At 46.8% G+C, this 27893-nt stretch overlaps 1 protein-coding gene across 26 annotated transcripts in view; it reads right to left on the bottom strand.

The window, feature by feature from the left end:
* Positions 1-27588, bottom strand: part of Celf4 (CUGBP Elav-like family member 4) — a 277788-nt gene extending 250200 nt beyond the window's left edge. For 17 of the 26 annotated variants that reach the window (XM_034518343.2, XM_034518325.2, XM_034518328.2 and 14 more), the window contains exon 1: positions 26878-27311. In XM_034518343.2, the coding sequence (XP_034374234.1) occupies positions 26878-27163 (286 nt within the window). In that variant the 5' untranslated portion in view covers positions 27164-27311. Of the gene's footprint in view, positions 1-26877 lie in introns of all 26 variants that reach the window. The other 9 variants (XM_034518340.2, XM_034518347.2, XR_004608244.2 and 6 more) reach the window with 8 other exon arrangements.
* Between the last annotated feature and the right edge of the window lie 305 nt (positions 27589-27893).

The raw sequence follows: 27893 nt of genomic DNA, 5'->3' as shown, positions 1-27893 counted from the left end.
GGGGCAGAGTGCCAAGGTAAGTGTGTGTCTCTTCATGGCAGGGAGGCTTTATGTCTGGCCTGATCTCCATCAAAGGGAACACTTATCTGTCACACATCTGGGGGTGGGGTGGGAGCTGTGACTTCCGGGGGATTGTTTGTGATTGTGTTTTCTATCCCGCTTGCAGTGTACGGCCTGGCAGGAGGGTATAAGCTGCTCCATTGGGTTCTAGGGGGTTGCAATACACTCTTGTGGCATCCCACAGGCAGGCCCCGCCCTCTTCCTTCCCCAAGTTCTAGTCACAGGAAACACAGCCATCTTATATCACCTCAGGGACAAGATTTTCTTGGAGGAGACTTCTTTCTTTTCTAGAACAGGTTCTATAAACCCAGGGCCTCATACCTGCTAGGTAAGAGTGTCAGTGGTTTGCGCTGAGAATGTGGAATTTGAGGTGGTCAAGTCCCTGGCCCGGCTGCAACAGTAGTCCTGGTGCCCTCTGCCGGCCACATCTGGAAACACAGGCGGCCTGCAGTGAGCATTGGGTAGGACCTTCTGGGGTCAGCTAGACCTCCTGAGGTGGACGTGTTTGCTGGGGTTGTTGCAGTTTAGGTCCCCTCAGAGGTTATCCACTGTGCATTTGCATAAGGACTAATGTCTTCTTAGGTTTGTGTCTTTTCGTGTCCGGGCTGTGGTTGTTACTAGCTGTGTAGCCCTGGATGAGCGGTCCAATCCTACTAGACTCTATTTTGTTACTTGTAACATCTTCTTAATCCTAGAACTGGGTAATGTGATGCATGCCTATGATCCCATCACACTGCGGTATGAGGCAGGAGAATTGCCACACATATGAGGCCACTCTGGACGACATATTGAGTTCCACGCTACTTTGGACTACAGAATGAAAACTTGTCTCAGAAAAACCAAAAAGGAAAACGAAACAAAGCAGCACAGTAAAGATTAAGAAAAATATCTACACATCCTTCAGACTCATTTCGGGTATTATTCTGTGTTCACGAGCTCTGCATTCAGGACTCCACGCCCAGCACATGCTGTGAATAGGTCATACGACTTATGCTTCTTTGTATTATCAGAAAAGAGCTCCCCAGGAACCCCCCTGTGCATGGTATTTTCTTTCGTTCAAATTGTTGTTGTTATTATTATTATTCATTATTTTATATGTAAGATGTGTGTGTGTGTTGAGTGCATGTGTTTCATGGTTCCGATGTGGGTGGTGGCTGGGTCAGGAGAATACTCTGTGGACTTTCTTCTCTCTTTTCTTGTTTGTGTGAACACAAGGGATCAGACTCCAGCTATCAGGCTTGTGGGGCGAGTGTTCACCCACTGGGTTACATCACTGACCCGGATCTTTGCCTTCTAACTGTTGCTCTGGGGTTACTTTCACTTCTCGGGAAGGTTTGGGATCCTGGAGGGCAAAGTGTATAGGAACAGTGGTTTAGTGCTTTGCTGTCCAGGGAAAACAGTTTTGACACATGGAGCAGTTTCACATGTGGCTCCTTCTCTCTCCTTGGGCAGGGCCATCCGAATGCTGTGGCTGTGGCTGACTTCCTTCCTGGCACCACCTTGCTCCTGTGGTCCTGGTGATGACTTCTGACCCAGACTCTCTACCCAGGACCACTGGTGCCCCGGGCTCCTGCCCAGTGAAACCCTCAATGCCATCCTCCTGTCTCACTTTACTGTTCTCTATGTTCTCTTTGCTCTCTATACTGTTCAAGGTTGCCCTGGTACAGCACACACTTCTGGAGACTATGCTAACAGCTCACATTTCTTAATAGCGCAGCGTGTGCTGAGAGCTTCGCACGTATCGTCTCATGTTATGTTCCTAATAACCTGGCCGATGGCTCTGTTGTTATCTTCACTTTGTAAAGAAGCAGCTCAGGCACAGAAACATTGAGCTCTTGCCTAAAGCCACCCAGCACAGCTAGGGAATGGGAAGGTGAACATCTGAACTCCATCAGTTAGATTCTGGAGTCTGGGTGTGTACAACCGGAGATGAGAGGCTTGAGACAGAAGGTAAAATATACTTCTTAAACATGTCCATGCACAGCAGCCTAAACACATGCATGTCCAGCATACCCCTCAGAGGTCCTGCATGCTGGTTTCTATGAGCATTCTTTGGTATGTGTAGGCACAACCCCCGGCCCCTCCTCCACATCTTCGAACAGCTGCTCATCACGGGCACACACCGTTTAACACGTCTCACTTAGCATATTTCTACTATACAGTAGTGTAAAGGCCAAACACAGTAGAAATTGTCCTTTGAGGTGGCTGGGGGGATGAGGCTCGGTCAGTCATACAAGTGTGAGGACATCAATTAGACTCTTAGGACTACCACAGAGAAGCCAGGCATACACCGAGCATGCCTGGAACACATACACAGGAGGAACCCTGAGCGGCTCACTGACTATCAGTCCGGCCAGATTGGTGAACTCCAGGCTTAGTGAGCACTGACTGAGGAGTAACACTAGACACTGAACTATGGCTCCAAGCATGTGTATGCAGTGTGCCAGTATACACACAACAGCATATAACATACAAATACATACATCCGTGACAACACACACAAACCACCCTTTGCTGCTTGCTCTTTTCCTGAGTGCGGTGCTGTTAGGATGTGGCCGAGGCAGCGGTATGTCTTTCCCAGTCAGCCTGCGGTCCTGAGCCAATGCCACCACACTCTCCAGAGCCGCATTGCTGAGCTCAGGGAGGTGGTGCTGAGTGCCTCTTCTACTCAGCTTCTCAGCTCATAGCTGGGTTTACTGAGCGTGAGCTTCGTAGGAAGCCCAGGACATCCTTAGATACTTTTGACCATTGGACATTTGCAGGGGTGGCTAATGAGATGGGGAGGGGACTGGATTTCTAATTATGTACAAAGAAACTTGTCTTAAATGAACACAAAGAGCTACATGTCCTGGCTATAGGACTTGTCAGGCCTTGGGGCCTATCTCAGATTGGGACAGAGCACGTGTGGTTGCCTGTGACTCATAGACTGGGATGTTTACATACAAACAATGAATGGCAGTAAATATGTGTTGAGGCGAGTCACCCTCTCTCCATGCTATTCTTTGTTCTTCCTTCTCAGGACCTGGGCTTTCTGAAGACCTCCATTTTGACACTGGATTCTTATCAAGGTATTCTTGATGGTGGCAAGAGGGCAGCTTTGGATTTTGTGTTTGAAAAGAGCAATTTGGGGTACAGTTCATGGCGGAGACTCACTTGCCTGCAGCCAGGAGGACCTAGAGAGGACGCTAGTGCCCTTGAAGGCCTGGGCCTACCTATTGCCTTTCCCAGCCCAGAGTCATATGTCCTGTCTGTCAGATGCATCTTTAACATGTATGTAACTCATTAGCTTTTTTCTGGCCACATTGATTTATTAGTGTGGTTTTTTTTTTTTTTTCTCTAAAAGACAAAGAGCCAAAAGTTCTTCTCAGATATTTGGTAGTGGCTCTGGGGACAAATAGAAGTTCCCAAGGGAGTCACTATAGGTAAGACCATGCTTCGGGGTCCATTGAAGGTAGAGCAGGGGTATATAGGTGACAATGACATGGATTACTGGACAGGGAAGGTGGAAGGCTCTCGTCAAAGCAGCAGGGAAGGGAGGCGGCAGCTGAGCGACCTACATGTCCACTGAGAATTGGCTGACTCACTCCTGGACAGTAGCTCTACCTCCTGGGTGGAACTCAGCCCTGACACCCTAAGAGAGGCCAGAGGCTCAGCAAAAGGTGGAGCAAAAAAAAAAGTACAGCCTGAGAGTTTTGGAGGGGAACATTGGAAGGGCTCAGTGTTGTGCGTGTGGATTCTGCTAATGGCTAAGGGTCAGGATGTGGTCATAAGTTCACCTCCATGGCGTGCTTTGCTAGGAGATGGGACAATTGGACTCTAGTATTCATGTGTGTGATCTCCAAGTGCACACTGCGCAGCCTGTGAATTAACTGACGTTTGGTGCATACCAAATAAGACCAACGGTTGCAGTTAGTAAGTCTTGTTTCACTTGTTCAGTTTAAAATGACCTTAAAACTGTAGGACCTGGATGTTTCTCACACTGCGGCTCCTATCTTTATCCTGAGCTCAGGGTCTTGAATTCACTGCTTTTGCTAACCTTCACCCATGTTTGCTATAGGCTCTCGCATCTTAGCACCCCCAACCTGAATTTTGATTACCCTCCCCCAAGTGCGTGCCTTCCTTAAATAGCATTCACCACTGAGCAGGTCAGATTGTCCTTGGCTCCTCCATTTCTTCAGGACCTCCACTTTCACAACCCATGTCCACCCAGGCATGCCTGAACACTCTCTGCTCATGCTAATTTCAACGCTATCATTGCTACCTGCCTTCTCAGGACTGCAGCTGTTGTCTTCTAGGTATTTGGCTCCATACAGCAGCTGGAGAGGTATCTGGGGCAGTGTTTAGAACACACTTAGAGTATAATATAGTACAAGTGTACTTGGCTAAAGCTCCATCCCACCAGGCTTGTCACCTCCCATCTTTGTCTGCCTTCTCCTACCTCGGACTCCCCACTACCCCGTGATACTCCCAGCACCGTGGTCCTTCTCTGTCCCTGGAACACATGAAGGCTGCTATTGCTTCAGTGCCTTTGCATCTGCTGTTCAACTTCATCTCATGCTTTTCTGCCCTTTTCAGCTGGTCTGGGTCTCAACTTTATGTGAGTTTCTCCGGGGCCCTCTCCCCACTCACCCTGAATATAGTGAGCTTGCTCTTCTTCATCTGTAGGTTTTAACTCTCGGCTCAGCACGTGTGAGCAGGTGTTTAATTCTTATGCTTAATTTATTATCTGACTTTCCTCGTGTCAGCCTAGGTGTGTGAGAGAGAGGGTTCCATCTTCCCTGGTCACTGCTGTTCCTCCAGTAGCTAGAGCAGTGCCCCGCACAAAAGGGGTGATCAGTCACTGAACGAATGAATGAGCGATCTCATTCTGATGCGACTCTTCTGGGAAGGCCTTTCGCCCAGGGTAAAATGAGAACTCTCGAATGCGATTCCTGGACGGGCTCCTGTGTACGAGCTGCAAGACTAATTAAACTCATTCATATTTGTGGAAATGCAAATATAATTTTATTTACCAATGACTGTAATAAAGGTAAATGCTCCTTGCTTAAACAAACAATTCACTTTGGGAATAGAGCTGTAAACAGAAGCAATAAATAAACACTCCTTATTGAGTGTTCACTGTGCCTCCGTTGAACTTCAGGAGCCTGCTGCTCTGCTCTTTCATCACCGTGTTACAGACAGGGAGGCTGAAGCCCAGTTTGGAAGATTCCTTCATCCACTGAGGAGGAAGAGACTTAACCATTCCAGGCAACAGAACTCTTTACCTAGCCTATGACTCTCTGGTGCACAGCTTGGTGTCTCGGCTGTACCCTGAGAAGTTACTCAAGCTCTCCAGGCCTGTTTCCCTGCTTATAAAACATAAATGGAAACTTACCTAGGAAAACAGGAAGTATCAAATGAGATGGTGTTTTGGAGTACTTGGTGTTGTGTTGGCACTGTCAACTGATAAATACATGCTAACAGTTCTTCTCTTATTACTATTGCTATGATTATTACCATTATGCAAGACGGTTCTAGATGTTTCTACACATTCTCATTTAATTGCCATGATAACTCACAGAGTTGGTCTTATTCCCGACTTACAGGTTAGGAGGAGCTAGTAGAACAACAGCCATTGCACACAGCCATCTCTGTAGCTCTCAAGTGTGAAACCTATGTCTTTGGACTTCACGGAGTGTCTCAGACAGCGGCCTCCAGACTGCTGGATTCTGGTGCTTCCACCTCACAGTCCCTGTATGGACAGCCTTTCCACCTGTTCCCGGTTTTACTGTGGTCCCAAGCCAGTCCTTACACCCTCCCCTGATCGAATCCATCTGTATCTCCCATGGAGCTCAATGGCTGCCTCCAGAGCTCAGAGCCAGCAGGAACTTCACCTGGCAGGGTTAGAGAGTGAGGGGTTCTCATGGGTCTTACATTCTGTTCCCACATGAAATTGGTCAGGCCTAGAGGAACAGGTGATGGACTCGAAGTGTTCTCAAGTCTCCCAGCACAGGTACCTGAGCTACCTCCTCAAGTTGCTACCTTCTTCTCCTTTTGTCAATCACAAAGAGCATTTGTGTTACACAAGTCACTGAAAGGAGCAGAGTTAGCACAGCTTGGGAAGTCTTTTCTGTGTGCTCACTCCCTAGGAGTCCTGAGCCTTCCAAACAGGGGCTGGGATTGTTCCTCCTACATCTCCAACAGTGTGTATCCAGGCTAAGGATGCAGTGTGTAAGCAAGAGCCCAGCCCAAGCTGGAGGAGGCTTTTGCCTTTGACGGGCTATGGACATGAGCACACATTCACAGTGATTTTTTTTTGGAGAATTACGAATACTGGTTTCATTCTTCCCCTACAGCCACCCCATCTTCTTTACTTTTTCTATGACATGCACTGTTCACAACAAAGGATAGATGAAAATCAACTTAGTAGTAAAAGAAAAGCAAGCAGATTTTGCTGGGGTGTGGAGTGATAGCCCCCCTTGTGTCTCCAGATTACCAAAGGAGCTGCCATGTGAGACAGGCCCATCTAGGATCCAGTGAAGCTTTGTTTGGTTCCTGGCCACAGTGCTGGCTTGCTGTGGAAAGTCCACAGGATCAGGGGAGGCAGACCTAATATGCATGCACAGTGGAGCCTGCCTGGGCTGGGCTGTAAATGTGGGGCTGAGGCTCTGGGCTGCAAGATTCAGGCTCTAGGGACTCAAAAAGGTTGTGGAGGCTGCAATAGTGACAGCCTCCTGGAAGGAGACGTTCTTATTTGTTAAAAGCAGCTAAGTTTGGTTTGAGAGAAGAGGGAAGAAAGAGAGTACACCAGGCTGGGGGACAATTAATGCCCCAGGAAGGGGCAGGAGAGTGGGGAGAACACAGGCTGTAAGGCTGGGAGTGCCTGGGCTGTGAACTCTATTGACTTCTCTCTTTCATTTGCTCTGTAGCTACAATACCTACAGGCTCACCATGTCCTAGGCACCATGCCAGATGTTCTACCTAGATTACAGCATTTCCTGTTCACACTACATTTCTATAGGCAACTTGATTTTCCACTGGCTAAGGAGGGAAACTGAGGCTGGATCAAGCAGTCACACAATTGTCCCTACAGCAGCGGCCGGGCTTGAACAAAGTGAGTGTTGCTTATCTTATTAGCCTGTGCTACCACAGAACATTCTATCCCCAGCCATCTGGGTCTAGGGAGCCCTGGGAAGCCCTGTTAGGTGTGGAATCGGCAGAGACTCCAGAGTACCAGGACTTATGGCTTCACACTTGCAAACCAAGAAATTGAACTGAACGATTTATGTTCAGTTGTGCATGTGTAAGTGTATGTGCGTGTGCATGCATGTGCATGTGTGTATGTATTTGTATACGAGAGTAGGATTTCTAAAGGCGGGCAGTCATGTCCTTATGATGGTTATGGCAATGGCCTGAGGAATGAGTTCTCATGTGCAGGTGGATAGAGACATGGCAAGTTGTATCCCTAGGGAAGAAACTAGAATTGGATGGCATTTTTGAGGTGTTCCTCTTCAGGGCAGAAGAAAGCCACAGCATTCTGACAACGTGGTCTAGGAAATGAGCCTAGGGCTTCATGGACCAAGGGACAGAATGTCCCATGGGATTGTTATTTAACTGCAGATTCCTAACTCCATCCGCCATCCGTGGGGAAATGAGTCTGGTTTGGAGGCCAGGTCTCCACCAGACTTCTAGGAAATTCTGCTGCAGGCTCCGCAGGATGTTGGGGAGGGTGGGTCCTCCAGGCTGCAGGAGACAAGCAGGATCTACCTACCTGTGGAGCCTTCTGGAAAGCCTGGATGTGAGGAAAGGGGCATACCCCCAGAACTACAATGGTCAGGTCTCTAAATGAGTGCATGCTTAGCTACCAATCTGTGTTCAAGATTCTCCAGTTAGGACCCTGGGGAACAATGACTTCATGCTTGCCTCAGAGGCGGTCTAGAGCTAGGTCTTTGTTGATTCCCGGCAGCTGGAGTCAGCCTCTAGGGACTTAGGAGAGAGGCAGAGAGACATGGCATCTGTGGCTTGGCTTAGGGGCTGTGTATGTGTAAGAGATGCCCCCGTGAGCAAAGCAGAGGTGCATTTGGTATGAGGGTATTCCATGGGCTTTACCCCAGTCCTCCTGGGCATTGTCCTTCTTCAAACACAGCCTCTGGCATCCCTGATCCGGTCTTAGTACCATCTGTTATATCCCAGATGGACAGGGTTTGGTGGAGGCCTTTCTCCCTATTGTAGCTGCCTTTCTATCTTTCAGTCTGTCTCTGTGGGTCTGTCTGTTTGTTTCTGTCTCTGTTTCTGTGTGTGTCTCTCTCCCTTTATCACACACAGATCAACTAGGCATCCAGGAGAGCTGCAAGGTCTGTGTCTGAAGGATAATGTCTGACTCCATGTTTGCTCTTCCCACAGTCCTTATTCACATAGTCCTCTCCATACCCTGTCGAGAGATACCCATGCGCACATACATTTTCAGAGCTTTGGGAGTGCCCACCCGGGGAGTTGGATTCATCTTTTCTGTTTTTTCCATGCACTTGGTAGAAACTGTAGGCATAGACGTACACACAATCTGTCACTAAGATTTGGCTCAGCTGAGCCGTCAGAGCCCACACACGCCTGCATAAACCCAGCATGTATGAGCACACATGTCCACGCGACTCCTTGCCTGGGTCTTACTGGCTGAGACTGGCATGTACTCGTATGGAGGAGGTATGGAGTTTCATGCACACACACTATACACTCTATGCAGGCATTTGTTACACACACACACACACACACACACACACACACACACACACAAACTTATTAATGCATGCATCCATGGTGGAGGGTTTCACTTGGAACCCTGCCCAAGATTCAGGTTGGGGACTGAGGTGATCTTGGCATGAGATGTACATTGTCCTAGATCGGGAAGAGCAAGGATGTGACTTTTCTAGAATAGGGGAGCTTTGCCATCTTGGAGGAACCGTGAGAGTGCTCTGTGTCTTTTTCTCTTTTCAGAGTCAGCATAGAAAACTCGGCTCTTCTCCACATTGGTCCAGTGTACGTGGTATGCACTGTGCACACAAGAACAGAGTTTGTGAAAAGCCTGAGGGTATAACATGAGTCTACAAGGGATGTCCCTTGGCAGTGTACTCTGCCCTGGTGCCCAGTGGTGCCCTTCCACCACACACCACTCTTGCAACCCAGTGAGCATTTTCTTACTGCAGCTGAATGGAATCATTTACCAAGTGCATTCTTAAAGACCAGCAGAAGCCTCACAGACTGAGAGAGCCCTTAGGTGGTCATAGAAGACTAGGTGTGAGCAAGGGGCTGTTTCTCAGGCTCTGAGCCATAGTAGGTCTATGATGGTCTCCAGGACAATCTATGTCTGGGCCCCTCCCCACCCCTCTCTATTGCTACCACTTCTGCTGTCCATGTGCTTTTCTTTACCTCACAGAGAGCTGCTCAGGGTCAGTTTATAGAGGAGTATGGCCCTTGGGATGTCTGTCCTCAGTCTCTCCAGGACCTGCCTTTGGTGTTGGTCAGATGAACAGAAATCTGCCCTTGGTTCAAAGACTGACACAGTTAGAGGATGCAGAGGGAGTGCCCTTCCCTTGGCAATGGCCTTCTGAGCCTTTACTGATTTTTAATGAGGCTGTGGTCTCAGGCTTGGTGATGCTCTTGGGCTACACTTTTGGCAGAGAACTTTTGGCCTTTAGCCTGAGCTAGAAGGGACCTGAGGGGCCCCCTGTATCTGTTTTCTCCCTACAATATACCATTTTTGCCACTTCTCCAAACCAGCTAGCTTTGTTTTACCTAACAAGTTAGATCATTTAGTTGACTGTGTGCTTTTGATTAATTTTGTCATTAGAGACGTGTGCACGTGCGTGTGCATGTGAAGGTCTCTGGTGTATCTCTGTTTCTTCATATGTCAGTGTGTATTTAGGAGTGTTTCTACATGTGCTTGAATCTTTGGATATTTGAATTAATGTTCCCGGGTCTCTCTGTGTTTGTGTGTTTATGCATATGTGCGTGTGTTGTTTGTGTGTGTGTTGTGTGTGTGGTGTTTGTGTGTGTTTATTTGTAAGTGCATTTGTCTGATTATGTGCTCCTGTGTGTGGTGTATCTGCAGGCAGCAGTGTCTATGTGTGCTACATCTCTATGCAGGCAGGAATGTCCACATGTCTCTGTGTGCCTGCGTCTTCAGATCATCCGTGTGAGATGGCAGGGGATGGCATGAGAGAGTATTAGCTGGTACATTACAGGGCTCCCATTCTCTCATCTGCAGATGTGGGTGATGGAGATGGCCTCTGACTTCTGTCAAAGAAAATTCGGTGGCTTGAGAATGCAGAAGAGTTGGGTGTGTGAAGCTGTGTCAGCCTGCTGCTCTCAGAGATCTCATTTTCTTCACACTCAAAGGGCACGGTGACATCTCTGTCACTTTTGACATGAGGGTTTGGTGAGATAATCCTGGCAAGAGGCTATGTGTGTCACATAGTAGGTACAATATCAATCTTCTTTCCTGTCTACCGGTGATGCTCAGTGCTCCCTCTGTTCTTTGTATCCCAAGGACAGAGAGCCACTTGGTGTTCTGTGAGAGCACCAGCCTGTAATTTGGTTGAATAAGCTAAGAAATTTAACCGTTCATACTATGTGTGCCCATCTTATCCAATCCCCACAAGGGCCTAAAATGTTAGCTGAGCAGGTCCATTGTGATGATATAAGTGTGTGTGTGTGTGTGTGTGTGTGTGTGTGTGTGTGGAACTGAGGCTTGGAGTGAGTGCAAAGGGGAGTGGTCTTAGACAAAAAGTCAGTGGCAGGGAATAGATACGTATGCAAAGTGTTTTTGGTACACCAGTTTCTCTGTATTAAGCAATATCCAGGGTAACAGGCTCTTAAACATCCAGAGGCCCCATGAGACCGAGGGCACTTCACAGGTGTACAGCCCGAGCAGAAGGAACCCCTGATATAGCCAGACTGTGAATCAACCCTCTGTATGGAACCAGAGACAACCCTTACAAAAGGTGGCCACTTCCTAGAGATGTCTCTGACAACCTGCACAAAGCAGTTTCTCTTCATCCAGACCGTCGGCTGGGGTTATGGACACCGAGACGGACTCATCAGCCTCACCACCTCGCTTATTTACAAAATCTGACCCTGGATGACATGTGCTGGTTTCCAAAACCACAACAGAGCAGTGTGGACCATCTCTAACAGGAGGCAGGGAGAACACAATATTACAAAAGGAGCCAGTCCTATCAGAGCACTTTGGAAAGGGGTACAGACATTTTTCCTTTTAACACAGGGCAGCTCTGTAAGGGGAGATCTTCACTGATATATGGTGGGTGCCCCAGGACTGTCTGCGGGTACAGCAGCCTGCCTCTGACCCCGATTTGCCCAGGCCCTCCATCCTAACTCACACATCCCAAACCCAAACTGGTTTATTCATTCTGGTAGGATCTGACCAGGTTGTAATTTTCTTCATCATTTCATTTTCATTATAAAATAGGTATGTTGTACCTGATTATAACAGATCTAAAATGAAATAAGATACAGGAAAGCATTTTGTGTGGTAAAATGTTATATAAGCAGAAGACATATGATAATATCACAACATATATAAGGATGTCTATGATACAGTGTGTAAGATGATATGACAAGAAGGCTTTTGTGTGTAGGCTGTATGTGCACGGTGAACACATGACTTAATGTGGCATATGATGTAGTTTATGGTATGTTCTGCAACTGGTAGGATTATCTTATATTTTATGGCATAGCCTATTCCCCAATTCACTAAAAGTACAATCAAAATCAGTTGATAGTAGGCATTTTTGGTATTCGAAGCACAAGCCCTGAGAAGATTTCACCATTGACCAGCAATGTGGCACACTGGGTGGAGGTGAGGTCCAGAGAAAGTCAGAATATCTCGGCAAAGACTGACAAAGGGGTGCAGCAGAAATCAGGCCCTCTCCTGAGGAGGCAGAGGAGCCTGGCTTGTCAGCGATTGCTTCTTCTATTTATGAAGGTGGATGAGGAGATATAGGCTTGCGGTGGGCCCGGTGTCTGTTGATTAGCTGGCGATTATATTGATGATGTAATAAAAATTCACTTTGTCTATTAAGTTTCACCAGGACAATCAGAGAGAGATTAGATAAAAATCAGAGGTAATGAATAACAGAGCAGAGGAGGAAAGTCACGAGTCTCATCCACCACAGTCCCTCTTTCTCCGCCTTGCTGCCCTGAGGGGAGGGCATAAACAAAGAAACTCCACCCCCAACACCCAGGATCACTAGCTGTTCCAGAAACTTCCCAAGCAGAGCTTCTCTCTGGAGGGATTTGGTGTTGCAGGTATGACACTGGTTTAAATTTGCCATCTGTGTTTAATATTTTAACCCTTTGGCATGACTGCTTGTCCTGATGGGGAACCAGAGTGATGGGCGTGGGTCTCTCTGCTGCTCTAGCCTTGTGGGCATAACTACATGTACCTCACTGCTCTGAGCTCTGAGGTTAATGTTACTTAGGGATCTCTACCTGGAACTGCCTCACCTCCCTCTGGTGTGGTCTGGGTTTATGTAGATACTACTTTTTTTTTTCTTATAGCTTGAGCCATAAGAAGGAGGCACATGTCGTGATGATGGTCATACATTAATGTCCACTAGCTGCCAGGGCCATTTCTGCTCAGATTAATCTGTCAGATCAACAAGAGGCTGGACAAAGGACAAGAAAAGAAGATCACTTTGGGTTGGTGCTCATTGCCTGAGAGTCCTGGGTTCTGGGTTGGGGTCTGGGGCTAAAAGTTTGGAAAAGGGTGTGGTCAATGTGGAGGAGGCAGAGTGACCAGGAATGGGAAAGGTTCTGGGTGAACATGATTGGTGACTTCCATATCTTTCTAGGTAACTGAAAGCCCCAAAATGCTTCTGAGATCTTAGACTTAGGACTAACCCAGAAGTTTAATAAGAATCCAGGTTCTGGTCTCTGAATGAAAACTTCTGGGATTAAGGTCTGCAAGAAGGGGTTTTCTCTCCTCTAAAGAGTGGAATCTGAAGGTTCTCACCTCATCCCTTATAACTGTTCTTACCTGCTTCCCCCTGCTCTCCTGAAGATGGGAGAAGCTCTTCACTGCTGCCTGGGAGCCCCTGGGACCCCTGATCTGGAGTGCTGCTTACACTGAGATCAGTGCTTTTTGGCACCTGTAAAGATTTTTCCAATGGCAAGACCAGTGTCACTCCAGGAAACTGTCCCCTGCCTTAATGCTCACTCCTTGGCTGCTCTCCAGCTACTCCTGCATCAGGAAAGGCACCAAGGAAGGTTGGAGGGTGCAGAAGGATTCTAGCCCCAGAGCCCTCTGTGTGTGACTGGAAAGGCATTGAGGGAGCCTTTGTGGGCAATCTAAATGCCCGAGTTGGTTATGGGGAGCGTGACTATAGTTTACACAGTCCACGAGTAATTTCTTAGGCCCAGTGGGTTGCATCTGGTATGGCTGAAGGCTGCTGCAGCCCCAAAGCAGGTAAGGAGTGAGGACAATCCTGGCAGGTTCTGTGCATGCAGCTGACTTCCCTGAAGCATCTCTACCCTACCCACCCTTCCTTGGCCCACTCTCCCTGAGCCAGGCTGATGGTGATTCCATATTTATTTGAAATGAGAAATTCTTTTGTCCATGAGCCCGAGAATGAGACTTCATTGCAGTAGGACAAAAACCAGAGCAGACTGGAACAAATCAGAACACCCTGACTCGTCGGTCATGCAGCTCCCTGCTCTTCTTGCTATCTATTGCTTTGGGGGTATTTGCTGTCCCTTTAGACCTGTGGATGTGGCAACACCCCAGATACCGTCCCTGAGACCTCACCACGAGGAGTTCCCACATTTCTCATCCAAGGCATTTTCTTTGGGCAGCTTTATGTTTGTGAGGTTGCCATCATCATACCCCAGGTTATTTTTGTAGTGTGAACATAGGTACCCACCTTGTGAGGTCAGGGCCCGAGAAACTGTCTTGATGTAAACCTGGGCCTCCCTCAGGGAAGGCTTGTGTCTTCCCATCAGACCCAGGGACTTCCCAGTACTAGGACAGGTCATACCTCCCCACAGGCATCTTCCTACCCCTTTGAAGAAGCTGTCTGTGTGCATTGTGGAGGCAAATGAGGGGGAGGGCTGGGATAGCTGAGGAATTCTATAGTTGCATCTGTGACACTCCTCCTGCCCTGCTGACATAGGGACCACTCTTCTTCTGGTTGTCTGGCCTCTGCTGTGACCAGTCTTCCTAAATCACTGGCTCATTTGAGACAAGGTCAAAACAATTGAAGTTAATGTTTGGCAGAGAAACTTGAGAAACTAGATAGAAACAAGCCAAGGCCGGCAAGGAAGCATGAGGGCATCACTCCCACAGGAGACATAGTATGGCTCCAGTCCCATGGGTATAGCCTGTATGCTTAGTATGGCTCCTCATGTTGATTCACTGAGGGTGAATGGAAGTGGAAGGGTATAGGGGTGTTTGGAAGAGTATAGGCATGTTTGCCCAGAGTACACTACTACCCATCTGTCCAGCAGTTATTTTTCAGCCTAAGTGCACACCTTTCCCTAATGGAGACAATCCGTTTATCTGCTGCTCCTCTCTCCTCCCTAAGGGTCCAGTTAGATCACCCCGGTCCAGTTTTCATCCCCCGCTCCCAGTCTCTGTTCCAGGAGATCTTCAAACTTGCCCAACAAAATTGAGGGAGAATCAACTCTAAAATAAATGAAATGGTTTGCTTACTGCAACAGCAAAGTGACAGCACTGAGCATGTCTTAGTCTTTTAAATAAACCGATTGTTAATTATATTTTCTTAAGATCAGAAAGGAAACTAAAGCCTTGACCACAAGCCAGAGGCAGTTCTCTTGCCCTGTGTCTCTGCAATTCCAGTGAGCCAGACTTCCTGTGCTGCATGCAACCTGGTGACTGGTGGCTATGTAAATCAATCCCTAATCTATCCTCCTTGGATTTGGATATGAACACAGGATGTGCTGGCATGATGCACCTCTACTGGGACTGTTTGGGCATTCCCTTGCAGAAGTCCAGGACGATGGAGGTAGTTTGGAATCACACCACATCAGACCCTAAGTACTGACAGCATTTTAGTTCTTTCTCAAACACAAGGAACCTCTTTATCATGTGTGATTTAAAAATCAACGCTGTACTAAACCAGGCTATCATTGCTTAGCTTTGAAACGAAATAAAGCTCACATAGGTTGAGGAATGATAAATACTTTCTGAGTTTTCTGTTTACTTTGTGTGCCCTTATTTAGTTCATGCTTCAAACCCAGTCTTGTCTTGCCAAGAGAGAAAAGTGTCCCTGGATCCTATTATCCACTCTCACAGGGAGATGCTAGCCCCCACCTTTATGATGTGAGAGCTGCACAGCAGTTACTTTTTTCATGGGGCCTGAGTTCCTGGACTGCGGAAGGTTGTTTTTTGTGAGGGGGCATCAGAGGTGTGTGAGTTCTTCTTCTCACCGTCAGAGGGCAGGCGACAGCCAGAGGAGATGAGCCCTCCTCCACAGTTTGGGGACTCCTCCCTACTCTCTGCAAAGGGTCTAAAGCAGAGGTCGGGCTTTGATGCTTGCTTGCTTGTATTCTCTCTGAAGCTGCTAACACCTGTGACTTCTGGCTGAGGGGTGAGCAGGGGAACATCTGGGGAGATCTAAACTGTCACCAGGACCCACTTTTCTCTCTTGCCTTCTAAGACCACTTTGGGAGATAGACTCAAACTCTGAGACTTGAGGGGGGCTTAGTGAGAGAGCTAGTTGATGAACAAAATGAAGGGAACTCAGTCTGGGTACTGTAGTCCTGGCTACTGGATGGGATGCAGAACAACTTGCCATTTGGTGGCTTCCTGTGCATGGGAACAAATATGTTCGGGATCTGATGTGGCCAGTATGCTAAGATACGAGCATTTGTTTATGTGAGAGAAGAACCTTCCTCAAGAGACACCTCTCTCCATTCATCTATTCACCCATAGATAGCTATATCTTGCCATCTTTTCCAATCTAAGGAATGCCCCTGCTCTCTCAATTATCAGTTCTGCCACAGGCCTGGGTGTAAAGGAAGGGCTCCCTTCAAACAGTCTTGTTGGCTTTGGGAAAAGATAAAAGGATTGAGAAGATATTCTTTTGGGCTTGGCTTGTGGCGCACAAACACTGGAGTTCATCTCTGTTCCTTCCTGTGAACATTTTCAAGGCATCCAAACACCACCAGGATGAGCCAGGGCTTCCTTGGGCAGGAAAATAAAAGGTTCTGATGAACCTCAATGCAATACTAAGGTCAAAGAAGCCTGACTTTTTCTTTCATCTCTCACTGCAAATAGAGGTAAACCTTGGTGGGAGCTAGTTTTCTAGATTCCAGAACATTTTCACCTTGTCATCAGTGCATACAGAGAACACATGAGTCTCTATTCTCAAGAATGTACTTAGATAACTGATTCAAACAAATGCTGTTCCTCCTGGACCAGATTGTGATGTGCATCCTGGCATCTCCAGGGCCCAGTTCTCTACCCTGTTCATTGGAGCCACTGCTTCAGGCTCTCCCTACTTCCTTGGAGATAGACCTCTTCCCACAATTATGGGAAAGAACAAGGATGCTTTTCATGTCACATCCAGTGAGACCAAGCCAAGTATTGATTTGATATAAAGATATGGATATGTTGGATGGATAATAGTTAGGGGATTGAATTTCTTTCTTTTCCCGTCCAGAGAACACCTCTCCACCTTACCCTGCTGGAAAGCAGAGGGCAGAAGATGGAAATTGTTATTATCAGTTACCGGAGGGATGCCTCCATTCCCTATGGGCTCATCCCAGGAGTTTATGAAGCCTCTGGGAACAAGGTCTCCTCTCCCACTACATAAACACTCCCAACATTGTCACCTCCCTGTATATTCTTAGAACCAGTCAATATGATTAATTTTACATGGGTACAATTTCCTGCTATTGTTGTGGAGTCCTCCGGCCTCTCCCATCAGCAGCAGCATGATACCATTTCTGGTTATATTGGTCAACCAAGATATTGATATTATTAATAATGGATATCTGTATGCTAACCTTTGTCCACACAACTGAATCACTCTGGGCAGGCTGTCACATTTCTTTAAAAGGTATTGATAAGCCCGTTACAGGAAGGACATATACATTCTTCAGTGTGTTCTCTCTATTTCAAGCACGTGTAAAAATCCACCTACATTGGATAAAACGGGAGGGTAGGATGGATGTTGTTTGCAAGAAGACATCTGTGTACATATGCATGATGTGTGTGTGTGTATGTATGTGTGTGTTTGTGACAGAAAGACAGAGATAGAGACAGAGATAGAGACAGAGAGACAGAGACAGAAAGAGAGTCTGTCTTGGTCACTGGCCCTTTTAGAGCTGATCAAATAGTGCATTATAGGGAGGTAGAAGAACCAGACAGTCCCTACAAATACACTGTGATGTTGTGTTTGATCTTTGGATGCCTCTTGTCTCCTAGGACTTTTGAGAGAAGGCTTGACTTTACAGGGATATTATTAGGCTGATGCCTCATTCTCTTAATTTACCTGCCAGGTGAGAGATGGCATTCAGTGTGACCTGTCTGGCCAGCACCAGCCACAGAAAGACACATCAAAGGCCGTTCTACTGGCTGGACTTGAGCAGCATGCTTCCTCGCTGACTTGGTTTATCTGTGCACAGGCAATAATAATTCATCTGGCTCTACTTTCTTAAGGCCAGAAGCAGGGTGGCTGACTCAGCTCAGCCTCTCAATGCTCTGCACCAATTTCCTGGTCAGAAGAATGCTTGGCAGGCCAGCAGACCTTGCTGATTGCATGCAGTGGTCCAGCCTTCTTCCTTCTTGGTGCTGGATTTCTGTGATTGAAGGCAAACTCTCTCTCTCTCTCTCTCTCTCTCTCTCTCTCTCTCTCTCTCTCTCTCTCTCTCTCTCTGTGTATGTATGTATGCCCAGGTGCCCAGCCCTCACTCCTGGGCATTTCTGGGTCTGCTGTAAGGCCTCCCTTCATGGATAGGGAGGTATCAGAGATCATGTCTTTGCCAACTGGCTCTACAGTGGTTCTATCCTGTAGAGGCCCACACCTGCTTCTTTGTAGGGGGTGGTCCTTCACTTATCCCTGTGCAAGGAAGCTGGCTAGTTAGAGAAATCTTCTGGATCTTCAGATACAGCATATGAATAAACCAGACATGGATTAATTAGGTGTGACTGCATCATTAAATTAGAATAATGAACAAACAGCCACGTATGGCGTTCAAATCTGCCTAGAACAACTCCATGGGCTAATTTCAATGAAGTCACCTGTCAGTTTGTAGGGGGACACTGGAAAGTGAGGTTCCCATTATAAACTGAACAGTGGGTTCTCCAGGCACTGTCTACCCCAGGTTAGGGCTGTCCTTCACTGGGTGCCTAGCACTCACAACTGGATCCAAACATATTTCAATACAGCAACATCTACGCATGCTTCAGTTGTGCACATTTCTCAGCATGAAATACAGCAGAGGCACAGGCGCTCAAGAGATGAGAGGGAGAAGTTAAGAGGTGTGGGCAGTGGGTGGGAAAGGTATTAATACCATAATATTTATATGGCGATATACCATGGCTTCTACATGTGCTTACACACACACACACACACACACACACACACACACACACACACACACCCCTTTTCTAGTAGCTCTGTTTCCATGGCTTCTATTTTTCTTCTACCAACACACTCTCCACTGAGATTCATAGGTGAAATGAGCTTTAGTTGTATAATTTTAGAAACAGCTGTGGAAAGACAGCCCCAAGCCCTCAGCCAACACCACCAATCACACTTCCTGTCCTAGGACAGACAACTGTGCAGAAGAACTGGCTTTTTTTTTTTTTTTTTTTTATAACAAAGAAGAGAAAATCAACAGTCACGAAGGGAAGCTTGCTGGCCTAGCTAGCGGGTGGTAGTGCAGCCTGATGCCTGGGAGTTGTGGTAGTGAGGTCTGTTAAGTGTGTAGGAACCTTTGATCTATAGCCTTTCTTAACAACGATGATAATTAAAGCAGTGTATTGCCATAAAGTAACCTCGCGGTCAGTTTGTGCAGGGCTGTCCAGAGCCAGCCTTCCGGAGTCACTCTCAATTAAGCCCCTGCAACAGCAAGCCAGCTCATTATCAATTTTCTCCTGAGTTTGATCAGTATTTTTGGTATTCACAGATCTAGGACTACGTTTTTCTCCAAGAGGGCACCCATTTATTTATACTTGCAGATGGCTACATAGGATCTGCTCCTGAGCTGGGCTGCTGTGAATAGCTGTTTTAGAGCCTCAATCAGCTCATGCTGGAGAAGAGATACAACAGGGATAAGAGGAAGGAAATTTGGATCAAGTGGAAAGGGTGAAACCCTGTGAATGCATAATCCTGAAAACATCTACTTTTGAAGGGCTCAGAAACCAGAGGGATTTCCTGAGTTGGTAGAATTGCTGCAAGAGCCCCCTCCATTTCCACAAAGCAAGTTTCTTGTGGCCCCTGGATAGGTGCAATGGCATAGCCACAGCTCTATCACAAGCACCTATGTGGACATCATGTGGGAACCTTGTGGGTGACAGCCTTGGTTTCTGAGTCCATCAGGTGTAGGAGCTTTGGGTGCCTCTACAATTGCCTTTTGGTCCTAGCACCTTTAACTCCACATTTATGTGGTCAGTTGGAGCATTTGGCTCCTTCTTCAGGTGCCAGTTTGGGATTGAGTAGACTTCTTTAGCAGCAAGGATGAGGAAAAGAGGGAGAGGAAAGATAATGGACGATGAAAGGGCCGTGGATGAGCCAGGAGGAACGGGTGATCACTGGTCCAGCCTCAGAAGTGACTGGACAAGACAGGATTCTTTCTGCCATTTTCAGAGAGACCAAGCATGTAAAAGACTTGGATAAAACAGAATTAAGGGGTCACGGAGAAAGGAATGTGCTTCTTTGTTATAAAGAGCTCAAAAAGAGGGTAATTGTGTTTCTGCCACACCCTGGTTGCATTTGGGGAGAATGTGGCTCAGTGGTCAGTGGGCCTGTTAGGACTAACTTAGCTTGTCAAATAGAAAGAGAGGGGGGAAGGAGAGAGAGAGAGAGAGAGAGAGAGAGAGAGAGAGAGAGAGAGAGAGAGAGAAAGAGAAAGAGAGACAGAGAGAGACAGAAGGAGAGAAAGTGGGAGAGAAAGAGAAAGACAGAGAAGGAGAGAGAGTGGGAGAGAAAGAGAAAGACAGAGACAGAGAGAGGCTGAGAGGGACAGAGAGACAAAGCGTGAAGAGGAAGGGAGAGGGAGAGACAGAGACACATAGAGAGACATAGGGAAGGAGAGGGAGAGAGACACAGAAAGGCAGAGAGAGACAGAGAGACAGAGAGGTAGGGGAGGGGTGGGGGAGAAGAGAGAGAGAGAGAGAGAGAGAGAGAGAGAGAGAGAGAGAGAGAGAGAGAGAATTAGGCTGGAATGCCAGGGGCAGTATGTGGGATAGGGAAGCTGTGGGTGGGGAGACTCAGTCCCGCAGAGAGCTGGGCTCTGTGGTTGCCTTCTCAGATCCCAGATTGAAGGTCGTTTCTAAAATGAGTCAATGGGTGAGGAGAAGCAGGCCAGACTTCAAAGAGTGATGGGTGGGGGATGATGATGGGATTCTCTCCCAAACCTGGCCTTCTGAGTGGAAAACTAGCCATATAAAAAGAAGCATAATTCCACACTGCAACCTGGGCACTGACAAACCAAAGGCACAAGTACTGAGGGGAAGATGTATATAAAAACGAGGGCAGCCCTTCTCTCTAGATTGTTCTCTTTCTATTACTCTCCTGGTGGTGTTCCCTTCACATTATCTCTGTGCTACTTGTCTCTGCCATCTCTTCCTTTTGCATATGTGTGTATGTGTGTGGGCACACACACATTCGTACAACACCCACACAGGTCATAGCGTCTTCCTCCACCCCACCCTCCAGTTCTCACAAGAGTACTGGTGTTCACACCCACCTGGTTCTTCTCTGTGCATGTCACATGGGATTCCCTCCCAAGCTCAGAAGCCACTTTGCTCTCAACCACTGTCAAACAGCACACCCAGATTCCAGCTGGCATTTGGACTCTGTGGTGCTGCTTTTTAAAATTTCTGCCTGCAGTGTCAGGTACTACTCACAGTTGCATCTCCCTGTCTTTTACACCCATACCACCCCAAGCCCTTCTCAGGTAAGATCACTTGGTCGAATTGGAAACTGACCCTCTTCCAGGTACATGGAAGTTGTGAGCTCTGTAGTGTTTTCCTTAAATCTGTCTTAGGCAAAGTTGGAGTCAGTTCTTTTCTTAACTATGAAGTAGGTCTTAGCTGTCTTCTCAGGCATTCTCTCCTATCCTGGTTTATTACCTAGAACAATGAGGACAGTGATAACTGACCGTGGTAATGGTGATCTGGTGTCAGAAATGTCCCTGCAACCCAGCTCTTAGACAAATGGATGAATGAACGAACAAACAAAAAACTGAGAACTTCTCAATGACTGTTTATGGAGTTGTAACCTTAGTATGCACTTTCTAATTGTTTTCAAGCCATGTTTTCATTCAAGAAAAGCCTTGGTTTTCTTTCATTTTGTGTTTGAGAAGCCACAAACCCAGGTCCACCGGGGGAGGTAGTGGAAGGGCTGAAGGGAACATGAAGGGGATTCTTTCAGTACAACCTGGAATTACCATTACAGACTGGGCTGGGTGCACGCTAGCACCTCTCTGTTGAATTGCAATGAAATCTAGGCCAGCCCTTCTTTTCATACATGTGGAACGAAGTTAACCATTTTGTACATAGATGGACATTTGTGCACATGTGCATGCTAATTTGCCTGTGAGATGATTTGCAGAACTTCCATTTTAAAGATGAATAAAACTATTCTCAAAGAATAAATAACCACCAGTCTTTAAAATAAGCCACTTACTCCCCTAGTTTTTCTTTGCCTTTAAATAGGACACATTGACATCTGGAATCTGGAAGCGTTTAAATGGTTAATGTTTCTTTGACATCCCTTAGTCTCCAAATGATTGCTACGGCTCATTTATTTATTTTTTCTTGGTGAAAATTTTGGAGTATTTTTCTTGTTTTCTTATTCTGGGTATCCCATTTTTTTCTCTTGTTGACGAGGTAAACCTTTCTTTTTAGCAGTTGTAGGTGTGTAACAAGTCACCCAGCTAGTCTTTTTCTCTGGACAAAACTAACTTTTAATTTTTCAAAGTAATTTTAAAATGTTCATCTTCATTGAGCTGACACACATGCTGATACTCAGTTTTTCTGTTTTAGACTCATTTTGAAAATGGAAACTAGATAGTGCCTTACAGTTTTAATTCACCTATAAGCAGAGCAATAAAGAAAGCCATTTTGGCTAAAATCAAGAGGTGAAAATTTGATGTTCTGAAAAAAATGCTTGTGTCTTTAAATGAGAATATGAAATGTAATTTTGTGAAGATGGTTACAGATAACCAAAACATAACCATAACCTCCATTTCTTCCTCCCACTTACATAACAAATCAAGGGGCTTCAAGTGTTTTCTACCTAGGTGTAGATAAAATAAGAGGTTGTGCAACTGATGGTAAAGATGTATTAAAATGATGCCCTCCTTGGAGACAAATCCACAGGAGTTTCTGTTACTCAGTCCTCACTCTTCTTCTGTATGGAGTGCAATAGTATGGGAGGCTGGGGTTCCCACAGCAGCAGTCCCGAGGTCTCAAGTCCTTGTCCTAATACTGGTCTGTCACTAGAGTAGATTTTTGATCATACAGTAGGTAAAAATCTTAAAGCATAGTAGCTACTCAGGTGTAAAGCTGTTCTGACCAGATAATAAGAGGGACTCTTCTGGGGACTTGGCTGTTTAGATTATAATGCATTGCAGGCTCTCAGAACAAGCGCACATCAGTGGTAAAGGCAGTTTAAACCTTTGGGAACAACCCTATGTTTAGATTACATTAATTCATAAATATTATACTAAATACCACTTAAATTGGACTTAAATGACTTCAAAGATAATGCATTATAATATGGCTATCCAGAGAGCACTAGTCTTTACATATCTCAGTAACTCAGTCTTTGCTGCCTCCTATCTTGTTAGACAGGACCAAAGTTATGAATGGATTTCTGGCTTAGTCGTGTGTGATGCAGTGATGTGTGTGTGTGTGAGTGTGTATGTGTGTACACTCGCGTGCACGTGTGTACACAAGCACGGATATGCATGTGTATTTATATACCTTCAGTAACCATCCTGTGTTCACTATGAAACAAAAAGAATATTAGAGAAGTAAAAGAAAAATGAGAAGTGGGCGACCTGTTCGCTTTTTCAGGAAAGAAAAATTCTACAAAACAGGGTGAAATTGGCCCTCAGCTCATTTCTGCTGCTATCCCGGGAATTGGCCTCTTTCTTGTTTGATCAATACTACGATGTCTTTCTCTTTGGAGCCTGTAAAAACAATCTTTTTAAAAGTGCTTTGAATTGGGGAGAAGAGAAGCTTCCAGTTAGTGAGAGTTTGCATTACAGTGGGCTTTCTTCTGTGTGTATTGTTTCTTTGAATTTTGATTTGGCCCTTTTTCTTTCTTTCTCTCTCTGCCTACCACACAGAGATCCCCTTCCCACCAATTGCTTGCTAGTCTCTAGGGGGCAAATTTACCTTTACAGTAATTATTCCACTCCACAGCTGCTATTTGCTGCTTCCCAATCCAACAGCCTTTTCTGGATATGGGGGTTGGGATGATCCATAACACCCACCCACTCCCTCCTCCACGGACTCCCAATTTGACTGGAGTAATTGCCTTTTAAGGTGCACTCTACGCATGGCAGGTATTCCATTAACCCTTAGAGCTCCTCCCTTTTTCAGTTACCTGAAATGGCAGGTGGCCAAGAAAAGGATACCCACCTGAAACCTCACGCATATCATTTAGTTTTTTTTTTTTAACCGATTTTAAAGAACCAATATTGTACACATGCTATCCACAATGGGGGGTCAGTGTCTTGTTAGGTCTCTCAATTATATCCCATCATAATTTATTAGAAGTTAAACACTCGGGAAAGGGGAACAAGGATCACAAATATGCCCTGAAACTGGGCTTAACAAAGGCATGGTTCCATCCTTAGCCTCATGCTGTCAGTTTAGAGACTGGGAAGATGTAGAAGCCAAAAGCAGCTTTCATCCTTCAAGCCTCATCATGCTTTTTCACTTAAGAGTAATTAATCACCGATGGCAGGCAAGTAATTTTTTTAAGGTGGCCAGAGGCTTATTTTTATCAGGATTAGCTAATAAATCAGACTGCATCATTGAAGCAGGAGTTCAAACTCCACTAGGGCTGAATAAAGCAGCCCTTAGAGATGCTTGGATTTACACATCTCTCCAGGAGCTTCTCAGGACTGCCAGGGACGTGGGGGGCCCAACCCTGACTGTAAAAATCAGAAGGACACAGAAGCAGGACCTTTCAGAAGGAAAAATATATGCCCAAATTATGGAAGACAAGGGACAACAATGGAACACTCAGTGTGTCAGAGCCATCAGTCCTGCCTGTCACAGACTGAGCCAGTTTGTAAGAAGAATTATTTGGAAAATAAAGTTTTGCCTGTCTTAGGGATCCTGTATAAACATATACATTATACACACACGTGTGTGTGTGTGTGTGTGTGTGTGTGTGTGTGTGTGCTAAACCTTATGTAGCTTCCTGATGCAAATGATAAAAATTCTTTACTATAGTATAAGAGAGTTCAAATCACAGTAGAAGCAAAGTAGTGGCCGCAGCAAGGGTTTGCTGAGGAGAAAAGATGGAATAATGTTAAAGTTTATCCGCACTGGAAATAGAGGGGCAGTAAAGTGCTCCAATTCAGAGCCCACAGAACATCCAGCTCCTCATAACTGTCTTTTGCCTCTAGTGGGTTCTGATTTTTTTTTAAACTTTGAAATATTAAATTACTATAAGAACTGATTGTGAGGACGGACAGCCTCCCTCCTCTGTGCTGTTAAAATTTTATTATCACTATTTTTAAGACTGAGGCCCTATTAGAATGACAAAGGTTTGATACAAACCTTGATTAGCTTCCAGGGAGCCTGATTGGAAAGGGAAAAACTACAAAGACATGGTTGCCTCCAGAGGGAGGGAAAAGAAAGTATTTATTTTTCCAAATATTATTTTGAAGCCTGCCTTCCCCTTTCCCCTTCCAATCTCTCTTCTGAACAGACATTTTCTCCATATTGGATAAAGGTTTCTTTCTCTCTCCATGACAGACCCCCCCCCCACACACACACCAACAAATCTAGTATATTTCCATTCTGCTGTGTTCTTTGTGCTACTCAACATGTCATTAACTTTAAGATTTACTCCTCAGCATGCAAGCTGGAAGATGCTAAAGCCAATAAAAACTGCTCTCTGGGACTCCAGCTAGGAAGACTTTGGAGCTCTGTTTAGTATTCACATGGAGGGAGGGCTGGGATTGAGGGTGGTTGTGGTAGTGAAAACCCTCAGCTGCTTAGAGAGCCACTCAGCTCTGCGCTCTGCACCTAATGTGCCGGAGGATCAGCTACGTTCATAGCCCATTTGTGGCCAAAGATGAGGCTGCTGTCTGTGTGTGTGTGTGTGTGTGTGTGTGTGTGTGTGTGTGTTTTCATCTTCAGAACCACCAGCTCTAACCGTATCTTCTATGGCTCCTCACAGTACTGTTTATTAAAAGCGGAACGTCCATACATCCCTACAACTTCCTTAGCTCCGTACTCCTTCCCTGCCTGGCCATCAATCTCTCTCAGAAAGCATTTAACTTGCCCACACAACTCCAACACCGATTAATCCCTGGGGCACATCCTATACATTACTGTTAGGGAGCAGAGCACTGGGCTAATTCCATCACCCACAAGACACCCACACACATTCTACAACTGAACTCATTTGGGGTTCTGCCTTAAAGATAATAAAACACAGAGAAAACAGGCAGGCTGCAGACAATCCCATGACCACTTTCCTAAAAAGTTGTTAGATTTTAATTCTTTGATTATTCTGTCTCTACCTTCCATGGGCACTCACCAAACAGTGATTGCTTCTAAGAAGAAATAATGTACTATAAAGCTCACAGTATGGTGAGTTTGGGATAAATTAAAGCTTACCTTTCAAAATGCACCTCTTGCATGCATAATATTATTTCCCAAATCGCAGCCTCACTGGGGAAGGGGATTGTTTAGATTTCCTAGACCCCTCACTCCACCCTGGGGATGGCTCATTCCTTGCTAATTCTTGCCTTGGGTTTTTAATCAATCCTTCCAAATATCGAAACCAGCCCCTTCTCACCAGTCACACGACAACCAGACTACTGAGGCACAAATCTCGCTAGGGAGAGTTTACTGTTAAACTGATAGCAAAATAAAAATATCTCTTGAATTTGTTATCCCTTTTAGACGGCTGCACTCTGCTCTTCTGGCCCATGCAGAGGAGAGCAATTCCTGTAGTGTTTTCAGCACCACGGCGATGGACAGCACCCCAGATTCCGGGCAAGCTGAGCGCCCGCCAGTCCGCTCAGTTTTTTGGGTTTCCCGGGAGCAGCTGTCCCCATCCCAATCTTTCAAGTCTCTAGATCCAAAACCCCGAGCCTTATTTGCTACCCCCATCCCTTCTTTCTTCCCATCTCCTGTCTCTGTTGCCCTCTCTACCGCACCGCTTCCATCGGCTGTTCGCCTCCAGCCCAGCCTTGTCCCGGCGAACATCTATCTCCCCACACATCCCAGCTCGATCTCTCTGCCGGAGCGCCTCCCTCCTCGGCGCCCGCCCGCGGCTCGCTTTCGCCCCGTCTCTCGCTTGCCAGTCGCTTGCCGGCCAGTCTGCTGCCCGGCCGCTCCTGCTCCCCGGCAAAGTTGAGTGGGAAAGGTGCTCTCACCTTTGTGCATGCCTGTGAACCTGTCCTTCAGAACCGTAAGCTCGTAGATCTTGCCGAACTCCTCGAAGAGGGGCTTGAGGTCCTTCTCATCCAGGTTTCGGGGGATCTGCCCAATGAACAGCTTGATGGCATCGTGGTCCTTCATGGGAATGGTCGACGGGTTCCCCGGGCTGTGGCTTAATCCGTTCATATGCCCGGCGCTGCCCGGACTGCTGCCTAGCCCGTTGGTACTGAGGCTCGCGTTGTCAGCCTGTCCGTTTGCTAACGTGGCCATCTTTATATACATAGAGAAAAATCTTTCCTTTTATTCTTTCTCGCTCGCACTCTCTCGCTCCTCTCCCTCACTCGCTCGCTCGCGCTCACACACGTACACGCACACACACACACACACACACGCACACTCTCACACACACACTCTCACACACACTCACACACACACTCACACTCACACACACACTCACACACACACTCACACACACTCACACACACACACACACACACACACACACACACACACACGCACACGCTCGGGTTCTCTCCCCTTTGGTTTCCTACACCTTGCTCTGCTCTGAGCTCTCGTTCTTTCTCTCTTCTCTCTTCTCTCTCCTCTCTCTCTTCTCTTTCTCTCTCTCTCTCTCTCTCTCTCTCTCTCTCTCTCTCTCTCTCTCTCTCTCTGATGTGATTTTTTTTCTTCTTTTTTTTTTTTACATTGAACAGACAGGATCTCTGTCCTTTCGGTTTAAACAGGCTGGACCGGTTCAAGTTCCCTGCCAGACCAGGGGTGGGGGCGGCGAGGGCGCGCGGTAGGAGGAGGGGAGCGCGGGGACCAGGAGTGGGCGCGCTGGGGGGCGCACGGCGGCGGGCGGCGGCCGGGGGCAGGGAGGCCGGGGCGGCGCCGGCCTCGAGCGCCTCCCCCGTCGGCGGCCCCGCGGAGCGGCAGTGGTACAGTCCGAGACGTCCCCCGGCTATAAATAGCGCCAGGCGCATGGCTCTTTGGGAGGCGCTGAGATTCCGGG

The sequence above is a fragment of the Arvicanthis niloticus genome, chromosome 14, assembly GCF_011762505.2.
Source record: "Arvicanthis niloticus isolate mArvNil1 chromosome 14, mArvNil1.pat.X, whole genome shotgun sequence".
Classification (NCBI taxonomy): domain Eukaryota; kingdom Metazoa; phylum Chordata; class Mammalia; order Rodentia; family Muridae; genus Arvicanthis; species Arvicanthis niloticus.
Note: the sequence above shows the minus strand (reverse complement) of the source record. Positions and strands in the feature narration are given on the sequence as shown.